Genomic DNA, 21,226 nt, shown 5'->3' on the forward strand with positions numbered 1-21,226 from the left:
GTACATTCCTCTCCACCCAGGCAGGGATGACTCAGGTGCTCACTTGGCAGTGGAGGTAAGTCCTGACTCTCACCTTTGGTGACACCACTAGCAGCTCCCTTGTGACAAGGCCTGTGGGTGCTGATGAGTGCTGAAAAGAAATCTCATTTCTACGTAGCAGATATTTTTCAGCCACTGCCTTTCTTTACTATCTGTATTTTTATTATGCTGTTTCCCCTGGTTAAAAAAAAAAAAAAGTTATTGTGCTGGGTAGTTTACCCCCTGACTAAAGGTTAAAGAAGTAATTAGGTTTTTTTTTAAAAATTGCCAGTATTTATGGAAGGTTACTTTCGTGTTTCCTTTTATTTGTAAGCAGAGCTTGCTGCAAAGAACAAAACATGTGATGTGGTGTCAAGTAAGAGCTTCACAGCAAACTGTATTGATGTAATTTTTTTCCTGAGCTACTGCAATGTTTGAGACTGAAACTTAGGAACAAGACAGGAGTAAAGCAGATTAATTGGCATGCTGATGTTGTACCACTCAGAAACAGCAGTTTCACCTGCATCTGGTGCCATCAGTTGTAGACCACAGTGAGGTGACTGTAGGAAGTATGGAAAAGGCTATTTCACTGTCAGCAAAGGCTCAGTGAAGGTTACTAGCACATGCTGACCTGCAATGGGGAGTGGAAAGTGAACATTTGCAAGCCAGTTTTGGCTGATTTATGGGCTTTTCATGACACTTTGTTTCCTTTTTTAATGCTTTTTAAAAAAGATTAATGCAAGGAAATCTTGCCTGTTGGACTAGTCTGAGAACAACTGGAGTCCACCTACTCCTATCTAAAATAAACACTGTAATGATTTGTTGCAGTAGAATTATTGCAGGAGATCTTGGACTTGCTCAGGCAAGAAATCAAAACATGCAGCTGAAGTTCTTCATTGGTTCAGCCAAAACAGCTGATGGCTGTTTTTTCTGCTAGACCATTGCAAAATAAACAGTGTATTAAGAGTTCTCAGAAAGGGCTACCTTGGGGAAAGCTCCAAGGAAGCACACTCTCAAGCATTCTTTTATAGCTTGCTTTTTTAAAGAAGTCTGCATTACATATTTATTTTCCCAGTGATCACAGGGATATTTTATGAATACAGAAAGTTGTTCTTATTGGTTATGCAAATCACTCCTGCAAACTTACACCAACAGCCATTCCCATATTGCCATGGTTACATCCTTATCACAGTCTGACCTTTCATTTCATTACTAAAAATATCCCATTCCAGCATAATGTTCAATTTAGGAAAAAAGTCCCAAACAAACAAATTTTGTATTCCTTTCAAAGGATCAAATAAGGTCACTATGGTGTTTTCAGGAAATGGGCCAATATTTGCATTGCAATAATGCAATTTACTTACAGCAGGCAAACTTTCTTGACCTGTGGTTTTCTGCTGCCCTCTGCAAAGCTGAAGCACCTCTGTAGGATTAACCACTTCGGACTGCAGCTGCTCTGCTGGCTCCTAAATGCAGAAAAGGCCATTGAGAGCACTTGGCCTGATTTTAGCAGAACAGTGTACTCAAGCTGGTGTCGGGAAAATCCACAATTGCCAAAAAGGAGAAAGAGGAGTCCTGCAACTGTATTTGAACAAAGGGAGAGAGTCCACTGGGACACAAGCCCACGAACCTTTCTCTTTGAGGTTTCAGATGGTGCAGCCTCCTTTTATCCCAAACTCTCAGCGACATGATGCCCTCTTCTTTTCCCCATTGGCCAAGGTACTGGGAAGGTACAACCTTCCCGAACTGCCTACCACATATTCCCCCCTGAACCTACTAATTTACCCCAAAGTTTAGAAACATAAGTTTGTGCAGTCCCCCACTTGTTCGTTTCAGGAGCTGAGCTGTCTGGGCTCTGTAACAAACCTGCTGCCCAAAGTTAGTAGAGGCATAAAGACCCATTTCAAAGCTGTTAACACCTACACCTTCACCCATCAAATTGTTTGTAAACACATCAGCTTTCCTCTCACTGGGAACATACCCAGGCTTCAGGCTTTTGCTGGGCACATTTTCCTGCTCCACTAGTGATTGGTGCTGGTACAGGGACCTTCAGACAGTGCAGTGAACTTATTGTCCACTTCTTCTGACCAGGGAAACAACCCAGATCTGTCCTGTTACCATCTGGATGGAAGGAAAGAGGAAAAGATAACAGGCTTTTGCTTCCCAACACTGCCTTGGATGGCAGCAGATTTGAACACTCCCTTCTGGCACAAAACATCTGTTCCTAGGAGAGTTGGAACAAAACGTGTCTCCTGGCCTTGCTGGCTGGGCTGCTGGAGCAGCTCCCCTCTGCCTGCCTGCAGAGGCACCAAAGCAAACGCACAAGGGCCAGCTTTTTGGTGTGGCTGTCGCTCTGGGAAGGGTGCTATTGGGGACTGCGACCTGGGGAATTGTCACATGGCCTGGCTTGGAGGTGTGCAAGGCTGCAGAGCCAGGGCAGGGGCAAGGACAATCTGCTGACCAGCCCATCTTTTGCTGCAGTGCTGCTGCTGATCTTGTTCCACTTCTGGGTTTGTTGCCCGTCTTGTGACCCTGGTAGCACAGAGTGGCATTCCTGTTCACAGTGAGAAGTATTTTCATGTAATAAGGTTTGTTGATAGCAGAGTCTGGACAAGGCCTTACAAAGGTATTACAAAAGGCTGGAGCTGTGCTGGCAAAAGATCTGCAGAGCAGAAATCCATCTAATTTCAAAGGAGCAAAGCAGGAGCATGAGATCTCGCAGGCCATGAGACAACAAATGACACCAGTTGTCTGCTCCCCAGCCTCACTCCAGTTCCCTCTTCTGAGGCCAGGTCAGTCTGGAGCTGCTGCCCAGAAAAGCCTTCTCCTGGCTTCTTGCACAAAAGGGCTGTTTGGAAACAATGGGTAATAGAGGAAGTGTTTTCTCAAATAAGCCCAAATAAATACATGAATGAACTTCCTCTGCTCAATATCACAGGGCAGTGAAGATTTGGCCAGGCTTAATTCATTGTTGTTTGCAAGAGGATGCTTTCAGAGGAAGAGGAGAGTGGGACTCCTTGTGGGGGTGTGGGGGTGGCACTTTGGAGAAGCCTGCTTGGAAAAAGTGCCAATGCTGATATCACCTTGCTGCCATGGTGCAAATTAAGAGCTATTAGGTTTCCTGCACTTGGTTGTGTAATTGCACTGCAGGGCCTTTTGAATGCTGCATTTAAATGAGTCTGCAATTGGAAATAATGAAGGTTAAAACCCTCGTACATGATGATTCTATGATCAAATTAGTTCCTTTGACCCAGAAAGCAGCTGTTGTAGCAATGAGCTCTGCATTAGGAGTAAGACTGTAGATTTGATGTGTTGTTCAGAGCTAGTTTTAGAAAGGTACATCCATACAAAGCGACTGAATTTCAAAGCCAGACAGGTCTGGCACACTGGGACAGAGGCTGAGCAGGAACCTGGCATGAGAGGAAGTTGTGCAAATAGAGCAGGGTGCAGGGCAGATCTGCTGAGAGTCACAGTATCAAAATTAGGTGATCCCACAAGGTGAAAACCATTGGATACTGGTGTCATGATGCATATCCCATCCTGCTTTTACTCATCTTGAATGTCTGCTCATAACTAATACCAGGAGGGCTTTGGCTAATCCAAAGAAGATTCTACTTTTATGCTTAATTTGTAGCTAGCAAGAGGGTTATGAAGATTTTCCCTTAGTTGTAAGGACTTAGAGACAGACTACTTTTATTCCCTCAGGCTGTTGTTTCAAAGTTGCCTTTAGCTCCAGGACCTCAGCTAACTTCTGCCCTCCCTGTCCAGCCCACAGCTGGCCTTGGACACACTGGCTGATCTCTGGGAGTTCAACCTGTCACTCTTCCGCCTGAGCATCAGGGAGGAGCTGGTAAGAATTTTCTTTCTTTCAGTCCTGACTGGAAGTGGTCTGCAGACTCACAGCTCATCTGCAGACTGCTATGAGCAGAGCTCTAGTCTCCGAACCTTGCCATGCCCCTTTCCTGTCTGGCCAGGGAGAGTCCTTCCCTCTGGCATGGAGCATGCCCTGACATGATGGATGCAGGAGACGCTAATCTTCACCCTTCCAGGGTGGCTAAGAAGTGGGTGGGTGTAGGAAAACACAATCTGAAGGTTCTTGGCTGCTCTGGGCAGTGAAGCAGCACTGAGCAAGGCTGTGACAGCCTCAGCATGGTTGCCTATTCCAATAGGGAACAAGGCTCTGGGATGTATGTGACTGCCAGCTTGTGTATAAGCATCCTTGAGGATGACATTCTGCTGTGTAATCCCAACACTCCAGGCTCTGTCACATGCAGTGTGCCCTTAGCTGCTGACACATGGATGCCACCACCTGCACAGTCCCATTAGTTCTAAGTTCCAGGTCTGAATGACTTTCAGGCTTTACCCTAGCCCTGCTCCAGTGAACTTGTAGACTTTCTTGGTCTTTCTTGCACTGTCTTGCCTGAGCCTCCCTGGGCTCCTTGAGAGCCCTCTCCTCTGTGTCTGCAGCTATGTGAAGCCTCTCTGGGTCTCTGTTTCATCATCATCCAGCAGGAACTCATCTTGGGGCTCTCACATCTTGCTAATGTTCAGCATCATCTGTGCTCCAGAAGGAAAGACTGTGCTTCCCCTGAGATCCTGCTCCTGCTGCTTCCAAACCCAGCAGGGTGTATGTGTGTGTGTGTGATTAGGGAAATGCAGGACATAGTGAAGAGGATGAAGACTTCACAGCAGCTCTAAATCCACTCGGACCTTTACCCCTTTCCCCTGGATTGTGTTGCCATTTATACACAGAGCCCCCACATTCGGCTTGCGGGGTCTCCTACACCAAAGTCTTTGGGCTGAAAGCTGGCACTGGGCAAGCCATGTAAGCTGAAGCCCTTGATTTGCTTTAGCTGATGGAACAGCTTTTCGCTGTCCTCCCTTGTATTAAACCCCCTGATGAGATTCTGGCATACCATGTGGCCAGGGACAGCAGGGAGGATTACTGGTAGGACTCACAGAGACATCGGCTCCTGTGGAGAGTGATTAGCAGCTCAGCATACACTCCTGGCTCCCGGGAGCCTTCGGGAAGCTGATTAGGGAACCCAGAAATGTATTCCTGTCTGGGAGCGAGGGAGATCAGAGAGGCAGCAGTGTCTGCGCGCACGGCCAGGGCACGGCAGCAGCGCTTTCCAGACTGTTTATATCTGATGGGGGGTCACTCCTGGCTCTAGGAGATGCATTACATGACACTGTCGTGCTTGATGTGACATGCTGAAAATTCCCGTCCGAGCGTGGCCTTAGCCCCAGGGCACAGTGGGCGCTGGAGAGGGCAGCACGGCCGGTTCTCGGCCCGGGCCTGGGGCGCTCCCCTGCCCACCCCTCACAAGCGCCTGCTGCCTTCAGGCCGGCATCTCACTGCCACCGCGCAACGCTGAGTGCTCAACAGGGCATCTTCCACCTCTGCTGGGAAGAACGGAACCGGGCTCTCTCCAATGAGAAGTTTCATCCTCCGGCGTCCGTCACGCAGCGAGAACCGAGACGCACGGCTGGGCTCGGGCTGGCCTCGGCTTGAGGGGATCGCCTCGGCACGGAAGGGCCGGGCTCTGCTGGGCACGGCTGGGCTGGGCAGGGCAGGGCAGGGCAGGGTTGGGCTGGGCACGGCTCCGCTCGGTTCGGCTCGGTTCGGCTGCGGACGAAAGCGCTCGAACTGCGCCGCCCGGTTGTGGTGTCTCGGGCTCTCCGGCAGGGGGCGCCTCCCGGCGGCGTCTCCGCCAGTGGCGGCCCGCCCCGCCCCGCTGGCCCCGCCCCTCTTTGTTGCGGCGGCCAATGGGGGCGCGCCGCGGGCGGGCGGGCGGCCGGTCGCGCGGTAACGCGCGGCATGGCGCGCGGCGCGGGGCGCGCCCCCTGCGCGGCCGGTAGCGGGGTCGGGACGGGGCACCCGGAGCGAGCGGGCCGGAGCCGCTAGCGAGCGAGCGAGCGCCCCTGCCCGTCACAGGGTCACAGGCGCACACAGATATACAGACACAGCGGCCGGGCGGCGGAGAGGCCGCGGGGCACATCCCGGCAGCGGTCCCGGGCTCGGGCATGGCCGCGGGGCCATGACGGGCGCGGCGGGCGGCGGCGGCGGCCGCGGGAGCAGCCGGCGTGCGGCGGCCGGCAAGGAGGGGGGCCGGTCGCGGAGCGCCCAGCCGCGGGCGGCGGGCGGCGGCGGCGGGAGCGGCGGGGGCTCGGAGGAGGAGGAGCAGGAGCAGCAGCGGGACGGCGGCTCGCTCTTCCTGGTGAACAAGAGCGGCTTCCCCATGGACGGGCAGACCTGGGAGCGGATGTGGGGGCACGTGGAGCGGGTGCACCCCGACGGCGGTGCCGTGGCGGCGGCCATCCGGAGCGCCGCCCGCCTGGCTCGGGTAAGGCGAAGCCCCCCTGTGTCCCCTCGTGCGGGAGGAGCGGGTGACACGGAGCCCGAGGTCGGCGGTCCGGCCGGTGGGGGGGTGTGATACCGCAGCCCGGAGGATGCTCTCGGGGCACTGGGGAGAAGGATGGGGCACCCGCTGTCCGAAAGCGACCAGAACGGGATGCTTAGGAGCTGCAGTTGGTGTCCTGGGGAACAAGCAGGAAGAAAATTATTCCTTTTAGCTTGTGGAGAAAAAAGCAGAAAACGAGAGTTGAAAGAAATATTAAGGTGAAGTACTGAGTGAAGCACTTCGTGCAGTTTAAAGCAGGTTTTTCTCTTCCTTTTGGAACGCAGGCGTTTTGTTAAGCACAGTGTCGTTCTTCAAATGTAACGAGGGATTTAAAAGTCAGACATTTCATTTCCAGTATGTGGAAAGATTCCAAACGCTTTTGTCTGGTACATTTCTCAGTACAAGCCCCAAACAGCTGTGCCTCACCCAAGCCTTTTTCCTCCAGCCAGCAAGTAAAATGTTCATGTCTGCTGTTGTTCCAAGGCTTCTTGACACTGTGCTGCATTACAGACCACAATGTCTTTAACGCTCTCTGCTTTGGCAGACTTTGAGCTTGATTCACTCCTCGGATCAAGCAGCATTAATGTGAGCTGACCACTGAAATCTGGGTTGATTCATACCCCTCCGCGTGCTGGGGTGAGATGGTTGGGCTGCTGTTTTTATGATTTAAGCTGTCAGTGGTACTGACATGAACCTTATACCTTTTCTTTAAATGGTGCAGAAAGGAAACTCTGTGTACAGAGTAGTTGAAAGCTTATTGCATAGGGCTATATTGAGAAGGTGCTTGTCAAATAAGATGTGGACTGAAAAGGCCTTTCATCTCTCTTCTACAGTGTTTAGTCCAGTACAGGTGCAAAAGGGACAATCTCTTTCCACTCTGCTTTCCTTGTGCTAGAACCACCCTTTGTTTGGATGGGGGTGCACATCCAGCTAAAGAATGATCAGATTATGCTGAGTTTGTGGTTCCTTGGTGTGGTTCATCTTGTACTTACACGAGTACTTGACGTGGAAATGAAGGAGCAGGGAGTGGGCAGAACTTGTTTCAGCAGCCTGACCATCTTATGCCAGTCTAGATGGCCTGCAAGGCCACTTGGTGTTAAGAGATGGCAAAGCACACGCTAGACTTGACTTTCATCCTTTATTTCCCAGCTCCGGAGCGTGTAACTTTTACTGGTGACATCTGTGTTGACTGACAAAGCATCTGGTGAGAAGCATGTCAGTGGCTCCAGTGTGCTGGCCTGCACACTGTATTCCTGTGGGAATGTCCCAGAGAATTCTTCCTCAGCGCCACAGCTCTGGGCTGACTCTCTGTTGCATGTGCGTAAGCTGGGCAGAATAAAAAATGTTTGAAATCTGCCTGTCCAAATCACTGGATGTTGATGATCAGTGCCCAGTGCTGTAGGAGTTGTACTCTAGCACTGCCCAGAAGCAAAATCCCTGTTACAGTGATTTCTTCAGGGGCAGGAGGACCTGATGTTCTCTGTGACTAAGCAGCTCTTTCTGGCTAAGTGTGGGACCTTTGGGGTCACAGAGGACTTTGAGGACTACCTGGTCCTTATTAGGGCCAGCACACCTCAAGTGAGCAAATTAAGGTCAGGACCAAGGGTTTTTTTAGCCACAAAGTAGTAGCGGATTACCAAAGTTGTGATGGTAATTTCTGGGTCAGAATGGGAATATGTGTGGAGACTTGTTCCTTAAACGGTAGTACAAATTTTCTTAATTGGCTTGTGCTGCTGGGTATGTGTCACCCTGCAAAAGACCAGGTCCTGCTGTTTGGGAGTGATGAGAGAAACTTGTGCCTGTGAGAAAATAATTTGTAATCTGCTTGCGTTGATAGTTGGTTCAGGCTGAGTGAGTGGCGTGTGCAACTGCTCCATTTCTGCATCTGATCTCTTCTTAATCCTTAGTGATGGGAGAGAGTTTTCATCCCCTCTCCAAGAAGCTCCGCTTGATTGCTCTAATCATCTTGGCATTAGTCTCAGCAATCATACATGCAGGGTGGTAAGTAGCTTCTGACTGTGTTGGTGAGGTTGTCCTTACTAGAACAAATGCAAACTGCAGAGGTGCAGGGCTTCATCTCTCTGGAGGCAGAGTTCTTACAAAAAGCTGGCTTGTCTGCAAGGGTAGTTTTGGAACCTGTGGGGTCTCCAACTCTGACTCTTGGCTTGAGCTCTGGGAATAGTGCAGGCTTACAGTTTGGAAGGGCTGTGCAATCCTTTACCTGTTTTGTGATCTTGGAAATACTTGGAAATTGTAATAAATTAAACCTCTCAGCAGCCTTGAGGACTCTTGCCCGTCAGCTTCATCCGTGCTGAGTAACAATGTGCTTGCAGGGGGAAGCTAGTGGAAAATGACTTTCTGGTCAGTAAGTTAGACAGTGAAATTGGGCAAAATGAGTTTCACACAGGGTGTCTGTGGTGAGCTGAGACTACAGCATTTCCAGCCATGGGATGAGTCTCCAGCTCTGCCACGTGGTCTTGCACTGCAGTGGTTCCTCTGTCTGGAGCTGCTATTCCTTGGAAAGACTGATAAAAAGTCAAGGCTTTCCGTCTGACTCGTCTCTGAATTTCACTTACTTTACAAATTCATGGTCTGTAGTGCTGTGTCTGCATTTCCTCTTGCCATCCATGACCTCCTGCTACAAACCCTTGCCTGCTACTTGCTGCTGTGGATGCATACCAGGAGCTGGAGGGCTGCATCCTCAATCACAACAAAGCTGTGCTTTCCTTCACTTGTTGTATTGTGCAGCCCTGGCTTCTGCTCCATGCTGGGTGGGTGCCCAGGATCAATCCTGCAGCTGGGGCAGGAATCAGGGAGGGAAAAATGTTTGGAAGAAGTGGGAGTGGTGTGTGGCTCTCCACTGCCAGCATGGTGTGCCTGCTCTGCACTGGAGTGAGGAGAGCAGTGCTGCCCTGTGTGGGTCAGGCTTATGGATGTTCCTCCTTGCCTGAGGTCTGGAGAGGCTTGGGCCTCCTGGCTCAGCAGACCTGCTGAGGTAACTGGAATATGTTCTTGCCAGTGAGAAAACTCTGGTTCTCTTTTCTAAGCTGTGCTCTGGTATGTGACACAATCCTCCTTGGTTAGTATGATCACCTACCTTGGAGATGGGGAACGCCTCACCTGGAGGTCTGAACCTGTTCCCTCTGGTGAGGATAGCCACTGTGGGTTTCAGGAAGGGCTGTGTCTGTTCACACTGGTGCTATCCCTATGGGATGCTGTCCTGGGGCTTGCAGCAGGCTGAGGGCTGGGAAAAGGATGAAATCCCCACCTCTGCGGCATCCAGGTCTCTTGCTGGCCAGGGCTCCCATTGCCTCATTGTGCTGTGTAAGTGCAATGCATGCACCTAGAGCTTCTGTATCTTTGAAGCCAAGGACTGAGTATATTGGGGCAGAAATGGTCACCCCGGGAAGGTGTGACAGCCGTGCCGTAATTCCCTTTGTCCCTTGCATAATGCCTTGCTGCTGCTTCTGAAACTTGAACCTTATCTGGTGTGTTGAGTCCAGGTCTGCCCTTGTGCTGGAAGGGACAGGTAACTAATTCATCCAGCCCAAAGGGGCTGGGTGAGAAAGGAACCTGTGGAACCAAAAAAATGTCTCCAATGAAGAGCTTGGGCATGAAAAATCATGATTAAGAAGCATTAATGAGTCTTGCTCATGACTCCCACTGCCCATGTGTGCAAGGCGTGCCCGTGAAGCACTGGGATGGTGGGGGCGAGCTGGAAGCCTTGCCATCTGCTTGCCACTTACAGTATGTTTCTGTGTGCCAGTAGTGTAGGAGTCTGTTTTGGTGGTTTTTTTCCCCCCACCTCCTCCAAGGTGTATTTACTATTTGACTGCAGTAACTTGCTGCCTGTAGTAAATGCTGGATTTTTTTCATCTTGGGATTACTGGTGCTCATTCTCTGAAAGCAAACACACAATCTTAATGGAGGTGGGGACTGGAGAAGAAAGTTTGTGTGGCAGAGATGGCCCCATACCGCCTGAACTTGCTGTTCTTATCAAGTCAGTAATTGCTGACTTGAAGTGTATTAAGGACAGTGATAGGTCACTATATGAGCTTTAAACTATGGTTATGATGATGTGGGCCCACAGATGCTTTTCTCTGCACCTTGTCACAGCTGCCCAAATTGCTGGTTCCTGAATTTGAATTGACATTAATATTCAAATAAACTGCTTCCTCCACTGTGTTTGTAAGAATTGTGCTAAATTCCTTTTAGCCATGCTGTCCATTAATATCTGCTGTCCCCATATTTTGCAGTCTCACCCTTGCAATAGGTGGACTTGGAACCGAGCTGTGCCCCTTTCCTGCCTGGCTTCAGGCTCAGGAACCAAATAGCTGTGGGGATTCAACATGGATTGAGGGCCTGCCTTCTTAAAATGCTTAGGCACAAGCAGATGTCTTACAAGATTTTGGAAAAATCCCATTATGTTGCCAGTCTATGTCTTTAAGTGTCTTAATGTCATTAAATATTTGGGCCCCAGGTGGTCTTCTAGGTACTGTGCTCTCCCTCCCCAGCAAGCGTGCTGCAGATACATGGCAGATGGGAAATTATGAAGCCCGGGATCCTTGTCTCCTTTTATCTGTCTCCTGTGGTAAAGGAGGACAAAAATTAGACTTGAAATGGCCTCCTGGGGGAGGGAGAACAGCAGAGTCAGTACTGGGACTCTGTTCAACCCAACTGCCCTGTGCTGGTGGGGGGGGGAAGAAAATGGGAAACACAGGCTTTCTGTGCTGGGCTGCCTGTCTGCATAGGGTGGTGTTTGAGGGATGCTGGTGGCCCTGATGATCAGCCTCCCACAGCCTCTCTGTGCAAGGATGGGGCTGGCTCTGCTGCTGGGGAGTCCCTGTGGTCAGCAGGATGACTTTGCCTGATGCTTGGGTTCACGTGGGGTTTAAGCCATATGTGCTGCTGTGCTGTGTTGCACTAAGCACATGCTGCTGCTCAAGTAAATCACTTATCTGCTCTGCAGGACCCGTGGGTGTCTTAACCTTTTTATCTTTTTTCTTGTGTCCAGCCCTCAGTGCCTCCGGTGCCAAACTACAAGCTCTCCATGTCAATCCCAGAATGGCTCCAGGCAATACAGACCTACATGAAGCTGCTGCAGTATCCTTCTTGAGCGTGTGGTCTCCAGAAAGAAGGCTGACTTGTGCCTGGTGTGAATTAACAGAGCTTTACTGAAGCTTTACCTGGTTGCAAGGGCTGGGGATCATCTTTGGGTAAAGGGATGCCTCCAGAGACATGTGATAGCACCAGCACGACTGAGCTTGTCATAGCAATCCTCTGGGAGATGTAATTAACTTATACCGAAAAATTTAACTGAAGTGACGTTGGTGGGAATAGAAGTGCTTATCTTGAAGTTGATTTATGAGGATATTATGATCAGATCATGAAGCCTGGAGAAATAATATGGCATCTTGTCATAAAGCAACTAAGAGAGCCAGTGTTATGGCAAATCCTTTCTCCATCTGCCTGGGGAGCCCTACAGGCGGCCCCTGTGTGTTCCCTGAGGATTCCCTGAGTGCTCAGCCTGCAGGGAGTGCTTGTCACTGGGGTGAGGGGCATAAGCAACTGTCCTGAGCCCAAGGTGGGCAGGCTTGCCTGTGATGCAGGAACTGACCAAAGGAATCTCCTTTCCAGGTGTCCCACCCTGTTTGGGGGACTCATCAGGGATCTGTCTGCACATCTGTCTAGCCTCTCTGTCACTGCCCCATGCCCAATTCCTGGCTTTCCATTGTTGACAGATCATTTCAGAGGAGGTTGCTGGCCCAGATGCTGCTCTTGTGTTTCCCTTTTTTCTTATACTCTGCCTTTTTGTGTATGTGTATTTGGGGAAACTGTGGGGATGAGGAATGAGTGTAAAGGATTAAGAAAGGATAAGGGTGGCAGCTGGAAGAACATAAAAAAATAGGCACGATTAGCTTGGTGGGGAGTGGTGGTTGGGATCAAGGGCCAGGAGCTGCAGCAGCTGCTGTGGGGAGGGAGGCTGGGATCTGCCTGCTCTGCAGGGGGATGGGGCATTTCTCTTCTTTGTGGCAGCCACTTGGCTGGGACAAGAGGCTTGTGGCTTGCTGGGCTTGTGCCACAGAGGATACCATGTCATACAGAGCTCGAAAAATTACATTATCCCCCATCTCATCCCATAGTGGTTTCGAGATCCTGCATTCTGCTACGTAGCAGGAACAGGACTTAGGCACAGGGTTTGGGTCTGTGTTCACACAAACTTCAAAGTGGGCTGGGGAGCAGTGTCTGGGCTTCCTTGAGGGCTGAAAGAGGATGTATGCTTTGTGCAGAGCACCCTGAAAGGGCCTCATGAATTAGGTTTTGAAGGGAGGAGGGGGAAGTAAAGCCTTGTTTGTGGAGAACTCTGAACTCTCAGTTGAAGTCAGTTCAGAGCATCCTGGTGAGAGCTGGAGTTTTTATTTAGGCTATGGTTATACATCCAGCAGCTGTGCTATTTATGCCTTGCAAGCAACTCTGCTTCCATGGGGTCACCTGCTTATGCCCTGGTATCTGCCTTGGTATCACCAGTTTTACTGGCATGAACATTCTGATGGGAATAGAATTTGGTACTAGGTTAGGAAAAAAATTCAACTGGAAAAGTAACCCAGCATGAGTAAGGGCAGTATGATTTTTTTTTAAATTTTTTTTTTTTTTTTTTACAAAACTATTGGGGTTTTTTGTTTTGGTTTTGTTTTTACTGAGCGGATTGTTTTCCTGGTCTGATTTATTGTGTTGCTGCTTGAATGGCAGTGCTCAAGGAGCAGGGAAGAGGCTGCTTTTGGTGATGCTGCCACGTGGCAGCCTGTGCTTCTAGGCAAGTGGTGCTGAGATGTGGTTGACTGTCTGCTGGCATAATTTGTGATGAACTTTTCTACTTATTAGTGTTAGCTAATGACCCTGATTTGCACATATCTGGTTGTTTTCATTTCAAGAGCATTGTACTTTTTAGAGAATGATTTATATTTTCTAAGTGTGAATGTATGCACCTGCAGTGGTTTTGGTTGACAGTTCATAGGTGAGCCATGTGGCTGATGGGGTTGAAAGACTTCTAAAGAAAGTAAGCTTTTTCAGAACCATGGATTATATTGATTGGTTTGGGTAGGCTGTGAAAGCTTTCTCTTGCCCAAGTGGGAGACCTTTTCAAACTTGCAATCTAGTAGTGAGTGGGACCTAGTGGAAAAGGGAATTTATAACCTTCAAATGCCGAATTTGCGTGTCACTTTAGGTGGTCAACCTTAATACCTGACTCTGCACCTAGTGCTGCTAATAGGTCATAAAAAAGACAAGTGAAAAGTTTTTGCTTTATTTCACATGCCGAGTGTTTCGTTTCTGAGAGTCAATGGCTTTTACTGCCCATTTTGTGTTTCAACAGGAGGTCAGAACTGGAATTCACCTTTTGAGCAGTGTTATTTTATTGCTTGACTGTTCAAGTTACTTTCCTTTAACAGATGAAATGCAGATACAATCACACAGGAACGCAGTTCTTCGAGATCAGAAAAACGAGACCTCTAAGTGGGTAAGTGTCACTGGAACTGGTCTAGTGCCCTTGTCCCTGATCACCTGGCATTTAAGCACTGCAGCACCATGGCATGGGAGGGCTGTCTCCTTCATGCCGCAGCATCTCTGGTGGGGCCAAAGCTGCCTCTGTTGCTGCCTTTGTGAGGAGTGTCCCAGCTTGCTGCTGGGTGGCAAATGGACCATTGAGACCAACAAGTGGAAGGGCTGCTCTTGCTCAGCAGCTGCATGGGAACTGCTTGGCCAGAGCTGCATGCACAGGGGTGGGAAAAGACCTTGCTTATTGGTGTTGGGCTGGGAGGGCTGGGCTGTTTTTCTGAAAACTGAGCAAGTCCTGATATTCTGGTTGTGCTGAAATGCCCTTTGAGGGTAGTAGGAAGAGATTAGCAGTGCAAAATACAGCAGGAGTTTTGACATCCTGGGGACAGTAGTTTTCCCTGGAGGCTCGTCATGGACTCTTGAAGTCTTGTCCATGCTTCTGCCTTGCTGCTCATCTTGCTGTTCCATCCATGGGGTGGACTTGTGCTGGTTGGTGATGACTTGTGATGTGCAAATATGAACATGTGCTCAGGGAGCCTGGCAGCACAGAACTGGGGTCTCTTGCATGTTAGATCTGCATCATACTTAAGGCAGCTCTTTAACAGAACCTAACAAGTGGGCAGGTTAGGGCAGGAAGGGTGTTGACAACATTATGCTTTTTATTTTAGGGTGAAATTTAGATAAGCAGAATATAATTACTCCACAGACTGGTCTGTCTCTAGCTCCTCCTGGCTATCTGTCATTATACTAATGGTCCCTCACTCTAAAATTCCAGTTCCCATCTCAGCTTTGTGCTTCAGGTTTTCATCTTGCTGACAGCAGTATTTCTCACCGCCTTTATCTAATGTTCACTGCTCTGGTGGAACTAGTTTAAAACAAATCTTGTGCCTTGAATGATACATGGGTTTACAGAAGCTTAAACCAATTTTCAAGCTGCTCACTCATTTTTAAATTTGTACCATTACTTTTTTCAAAGGAAGTGAAGGATGAAAATGAATTATGCTAAGCACTTACCACTTAAAAGGTCATTGTCTTCCTGGGCTGGATAAAAGCCCAGCTCACAAGGATGATGCTCTTTCCTAGAAGGGAACAGATACAGAACTTGCAGCTGGAGATGTGCCTGTGGCTTTGAATCATCTCCCAAATGGAGCCACTTCCTCTGTTTATCTGCCTTAGTGTTTGCTTGGGGGCGAGTGTTTGACTCCTCTCCCAAGTTGCTGCTTGGGACTTATTGGAACGGGATGGCAGGACTTCCGTGGAGTTAAGAATGGTGCCCTGGAAATGGTCCAACCCCTCAGGGGCTGCCAGCTTTCCAGGCACAGTTGCCTGAACATGGTGTGTGCTGGACTTAAACAGTGTAAAGTCCTAAGACCTGTGCTGCTCTGCTCCTGGATTGGGTGGATGGGAGTGCTGGAAAGAGTGGAGCTGTCAGGAGCAGGTGTTGCTGCCCAGATCCTGTTGTACTGCTGTAGGGCTCTAACACTTTCCTGGTCTTGGTTTCTCCAATTTTGAGAAGGAGAACCTGTGCAAGGCTATCTGAAGTTCCTGTCATTTTCATGAAACCAAAATTCCAGTTTTAATGAAACTTACAGTTTCTGGTTTAGATGACGACTCTTTTAACATTTACTTGGCCAAGTCAGGAGGATGGGATCAGACTATTTTCAGTGGTGCCCAGTGACAGGATGAGGAGCAGTGGGCAGAAACGGGAAGTTCCATCTAAGTATGAGGAAAAAAAATTTTACTTTAAGGCTGACTGGAAGAGCCCTGGAAGAGGCTGCCCATAGAGGTTGGGAGTCTTCTTCTGTGGAGATATTCAAAACCTACCTGTGCAACCTGCTCTAAATGAACCTGCTTTAGCAGGAGGGTTGGGCAGATGGTGTTCAGAGGTCCCTTCCAACCCCAGCTTTGGTGATACTGTGTGAATAATGTGTTGATTGCCCTGTAATGTTGAGTTGTGCTCAGAAGCTTCCCTTTATCTGGTGTGCAGGCCAGTTTTCATCAAAGCTGAAAAATGAGCTACACCTCTGATTTTTTTCTTTCCTGAGAGGTGTATTCTACTTTGCAAGAAATCTGCTCCCAGCATGGCAATGACAGGTGTCTTGTGCTGAAGTGACAGGAGCTGCTCTGAGCAGTTTCTGTGGTGTGGAAGGCCTCGCTTGCTGCAATACAGCATTTGCCTCCAATTGCCACTGGCTCTTGAAAAATGAGGCTGTTCCCAGAGCTTTACTGACACTAAACATATTGCTGATTCTATAATGTAAGGGCTCAAAGCTAATGAAAGTGTTACAAGAACTTTGGCAGCCTCTCTTCGAGACAGCAGTGGCTGGACACAAAGAAGCTGAGTACTAGATGGAAATTGAATATTCATAAATTCATGTGAAAGCGTCCTAAAGCAGCTGGGGCATATTAATGAGCTTTTTCTATTATGGAGGGAGGACTAGATATTGTAGAGATTTACTGCCAGCATCAGTGTGATGTATGAGAAAATAAAAATGTGTGGCTGAGCATGGGGAGAAGAGCGTAAATTATCTCTAGGAACTCATTAAGGGATATAGTCTTCCTGTAACTCAGTACTTACAGTCCTTTTAAGAAAAAGTCACTCTTATTATCAACTTAACTTTTAGAGTGACAGACACCACGTGGATTTGTCTAGACTACAGATAGCACTTTTGGAAATGCTAGATTTCTGTTGGCGTAGCTGTGCGAGTTGGGGTGGCAGAGCTGTGAACCCGTAAGCTTTGTGTGCTGTTCTTGTTGTACTGGCAAACTATGTCTGAAAATGTGCCTGGGTCTCACCTCTTCTGAGTTGGCTGTATTTGCACAAAATCTAAATTTATGGGTGTAGCTACATCCCCTGTAGGAGTGCTTTGCTAATACAGGTATCCTGGGACAGTGCACTTCACAGGCTTCATGATGTACCTTTTTGAACTAAATAGTTAAAGGGCACCCTGTGAAGTTCAGCTCTGCTGGTCCATGGTGTATGCATGTGATATGAATGTTTCACACATGAGTAGGACTGGTTTTCCTTTTCCCATGCAGGATTATGCTGGCTAAACCTATATTAGACTTTTGTTGGTACAACCAGTCTGATAAAAATTTGTACTTTGACTAACGTAACCATTCTTTTAAAAACTTCCAGGCTTAGATCATGTAAGAGCTTTAGGAAGAAAGTGTATGTCTGGATATCTAGTAATATCTGTAACTGTGAATTCAATGTCAACAAGTTGTTACTACTGGGTTTACAAGGAGAGATAAGCCCACTGTAAGCTTCTGTTCTAGGATGCAAGTGTGAGGCACAACGAGAAACAAATATCTTTGTCCTCCACAGAAGATCTGGGGAGGTGCAGTATTGTACTGTTGCCTCCAGTTAAGTGCCAGCTGGACAGGGGGACCTACAACTGAAGCAGAAACTGATGTTTGGATAGGTTCTGTGGTCTTGGAGAAATTAGAGCCCAGAAGCTGCTCTGTGAGGAGGGAGAGGCATTCAGTGGCTGCAGATAGAATGTGTAATCGATCGCAGTAAAGGAGCGCGATAGGAGCTGTCATGTGGCAGCGATGCAGCCAAATAACAGGGAAGGGGAGACAGGAAATAATACTGTTTCCACACACCATGTTATTAAGGAACACTGATGAGGCTGTGAAGAAAAATGGGCTCATACCATTTCCAGACAATAGACTGCAGAAGGCATTTGAACATCTGCTTCTCTCTCGCACAAAGGGGGAATGTTAAAGATATGGTGTGGTGTTCAGCATGTGGTGGAAATGCTTGTGCTGTTAAAACACTGTTTTTGAGAAGATTCACAAGATCTCTATCTGCTCTGCTGTCTTATCTCCTTTTGCTTCTGCTGGTACCTTTCACTTCTCTCTTGGCTTCATTATCATGAATGAAATGGTCAGGAGCCTTAGAAAAACTTAGGAGAGGGAGATTTTATGGGCCTCATGCAAAATACATGGGTCTGTGCAAGGGCAATTTTGTGGAAAAATGTGCTGGAGGATCTCACTAATAAAAAATTCATTGAGTCTTGTAGGAATCTTTGGGGTGAAAGTAATGGGGAGCCTCTCCTAAGCATGGTTATCCCTGAAGGGACTCCAGTGTGATCAGTGCCAGCTGGTGAGATCCTCCAGTTTTGGGCATGCTGAAAGGTTTAAAGATTATTTTCTAACCTGTATATGAAATTGGGTGCCCCAAGTGAAAAATCTGGGAGCAAAAGGAATTAATGGTTCCTAGGAACTTTCTTTAGACACTGCCATTTTAAACGGAAGATATCCTAAAGAGGCAAAGTGAACTCCTTTCAGGACCTCTCTTACCGCAGGAAGAAAGTCCTGGTGGGCTCCTGAAAACACTGAAAGAAATTTGAATCAGTTAACAAGTAAATGTCACTATCTGCCAAGGACTAGGTCTTGAGGGAAGAGCAAGCAGCCTGTTCCTGTTGGCTGCATTTGTTGGAGGCAGAAGTGTTCACTGTGGTCTGGAATAGAGATGTGCCTGGCAGACGTCAGAGTGGTGTAAATGCCACAAACAGGAGAGCTGCAAGGTGCTTGTCTGTCTCTGACTGTAGCAGTCTCCCCTGAGTTCCTGGAAGAGATGGGCTGCCCCCAGTGCTCACTGGAGTGTGGGGAGAGGGTGACTGTGGGCTAGTTTCCAGCTGTTTGATATAGGACTGTAAAGAATAGCTATGTATATGGACGCTTCACAGGTAGCCGTCAAGATTTAAAGAAAATCTCAGAAGCAAACCCTGCTAAGACAGGGAACTGAAATGCTTGATGCTGTTTTTAAATTCTTTTCCACGTTCCTTAAATCTCTTTTCACAAGTTTAACTGCAGACATTCTGGTCACTATTAATGTCTGATTCAGTGTGATAAGAATTTAGGAGTGAGGGAAAAGAGGGAAAGGACAAATCTAAGAGCACCTGTAATGAGCTGTTTTCAAATGAGCTGAATGCTCTGTCATTTGCCATAGATCCTTCAGAGAACTGACAAGCAGCCTTCAAGCATTAATATTTGTCTTAGGGAATGTGGGGAGGGTAGGTGCTGGGGAAGGCAAAGATAGCAGCCTTTAAAAAGAATAAGGGAAAAGATAAGTCTAGGAACTTTGAGTTTATCTACAGTTCAGGGGACGGGAAAGGCAACATTAATATTGTTGGGCACAGTTGATTTCTGAGAATTTCCTTCTAGGAGCGTGTAAGAGCTTTTGTCAACAAGGGAGAAGATGTGGATGTAATGACTCCTTGTTTTAGTGCGGCTTCTGATAAGGCCACATCTTATCTCTGCAGATAAGGCAGGGACCTTGAGTCTAAATAAAACTATTTAATGTAAGGATGCAACTTGGTGAAAAGCAACACGCAGAAAGTGGCACTCTACCAGTCTTGCCTAGCAGAGATTCTCAGTTGAGGTGTGCAGTGTCTGTCCCAGCTCACTTTTTCCTTAATGGTACGAATAAGATTAATTGTTTGCTAATGGATGCTTTGCAGTCCAGGCTGGACAAGGTGAAAAGTGAAATTGGAATATTCAGAATGATCTCTTGGGCTGGAACAAACAGGAAATAATTTAGTGAGGGTGAATGCATAGGAGGGTTTGGGAATAGCCAGCTGTGGAGAGTAAAAGGTTAGTTAGTTCTGCAAACAATCTGAGCTTAAAAACATAAAATTCAAACAAACAAAATTCACCAAAAAAGCCCAGCCAAAAAATCTCTACCTCTAAAAAAAAAAAAAAAAAAAAAACCCTCTCAACCAACCCACCAAAAACACCAACAAAATAAAACCCCCAGAAAACCACCAGAACCTGATTCAGTGTGGGCCAACAGGGAAGAGCCAATAGCACACTGGCTTGGTTGCAAATATATACTGAAAGATGGATTCAAAAGGAAATTGGTCTGTTTGTACTGTTGTGGACTTAGCCAAAGGACTGTGAGAAGTGAGTTGGTTGAAGGGATTCCAAAATTGAAAGAAGCAAACATTGTCTTAAAATCATAACCTAAGGGAGAAGCTTTCAGGGGGAGTGAAGGAAGAATTAAATAAAAATTGGTGTCTTTCTCATTTTTACAGAGGAGAGGGTATATTACAGTCTTTTGCATATACAAATGTCTGTAGCAAGTGGAGAGATGATGAATCTGTGGAGAGCAGAAGTAGCTCCTGATTTAATTTGTAAAAAGGGAAGGATTTAGTTCAAACATGAGGGGACCTTCTTATATGCAAGGTTAAGTATAGGATAGATTAGCTGGTGGGTTCCCAGGCTTTCTGAAGCCGACTGAAAGTAGACTGAAAAATAATCTGTGAGGAATGATTTACATTTGGCTTGTGCTGCCTTGAGCAGAGCAGTGGCTTGGGGATTCTCCAGGGACTCTCCCTCCTATACAAACACAGTGTTGAAGTCCATGCTTTGACTCAAGCTTGTTAAAATTGGAAGAAAAACTCTCAGTGGCTCTTGAACTGGGTCATGCACATAAACCCTGAGCTCCATGCTGTAAGTGTGGAGAGAAGGCAAACTATTAGCAGAGTACTCTCCAGGATTCCAGGGAGGGTGTGTGTGAGGGCACAGCCTGCCCCACCGGTGCAGGTGGATGCTGGTTTGCTGACAGCCAGGGGTGCCTCCTGAGCGATGCTCCCCTCGCACAGACCCTCCTCACTGCCCTGCTCCATTGGCATCTCTGAGCTGCCAGGTCCTGCTGCAGCTCCTGCATCCAGCTGCAGGTTGCTGTTTGTGCCTGAGGAGGAGATGCTGGCCCTGCCCCTCTGACTGTGTTAAACCAGGCATAGGTCACACCAAATGGCTTGCAGAGAAGTGGTTTTACAACTCGGGATGCGCATTCATAATCAGCTTTTTTTTTTTTTTTTTTTTAATGTAACTCCCATGTAGTTAGAAGATAAGAAATTCAATGAATTATCTTGTTTATGGATACCTCCCATGCCTCATCTGCACATAACACTTCCGAGACAGACGGGGCTTTGCAGTGGCCACTGTGGTGGCCAGCAGGGAGGCTCTGTGGGGGATGAAGGAGTCCCATTGTGTGCCCTCCCTGGGGCTGCTCTGCGCTTCCAGCAGTTCTCTGGGGTTCTGTGGCTGATTGTGAGTGTGGAGGAGGCAGGTGAACTCTAGTCTTCTGTACTGCAGGCAGAGTGTAAGGGGTGGTTGTTTACAAATGAAAAGGTAATTTCGAACTTGGATAAATGGGACATGAAATGCCTGTGACAGGCTGTAATAACAGTGGAAGCTCTGTTGTCACTTGCATTCAACACAAGGTTTAAAATGCA

The 21,226-nt window shown here is 47.9% G+C and overlaps 1 protein-coding gene across 2 annotated transcripts in view; it reads left to right on the forward strand.

Annotated features, from left to right (window-relative positions):
• Window positions 1-6,059: 6,059 nt before the first annotated feature.
• VASH2 (vasohibin 2) overlaps window positions 6,060-21,226 on the forward strand; it is a 33,968-nt gene continuing 18,801 nt past the window's right edge. Inside the window, exons 1-3 of one of the 2 annotated variants that reach the window (XM_062489293.1) lie at window positions 6,060-6,365; window positions 11,437-11,525; window positions 13,882-13,938. In XM_062489293.1, coding sequence (XP_062345277.1) covers window positions 6,060-6,365; window positions 11,437-11,525; window positions 13,882-13,938 — 452 coding nt within the window. The remainder of the gene's footprint in view (window positions 6,366-11,436; window positions 11,526-13,881; window positions 13,939-21,226) is intronic. The other variant, XM_062489294.1, reaches the window with a different exon arrangement.

Source organism: Cinclus cinclus, chromosome 3 (assembly GCF_963662255.1).
Source record: "Cinclus cinclus chromosome 3, bCinCin1.1, whole genome shotgun sequence".
NCBI lineage: Eukaryota > Metazoa > Chordata > Aves > Passeriformes > Cinclidae > Cinclus > Cinclus cinclus.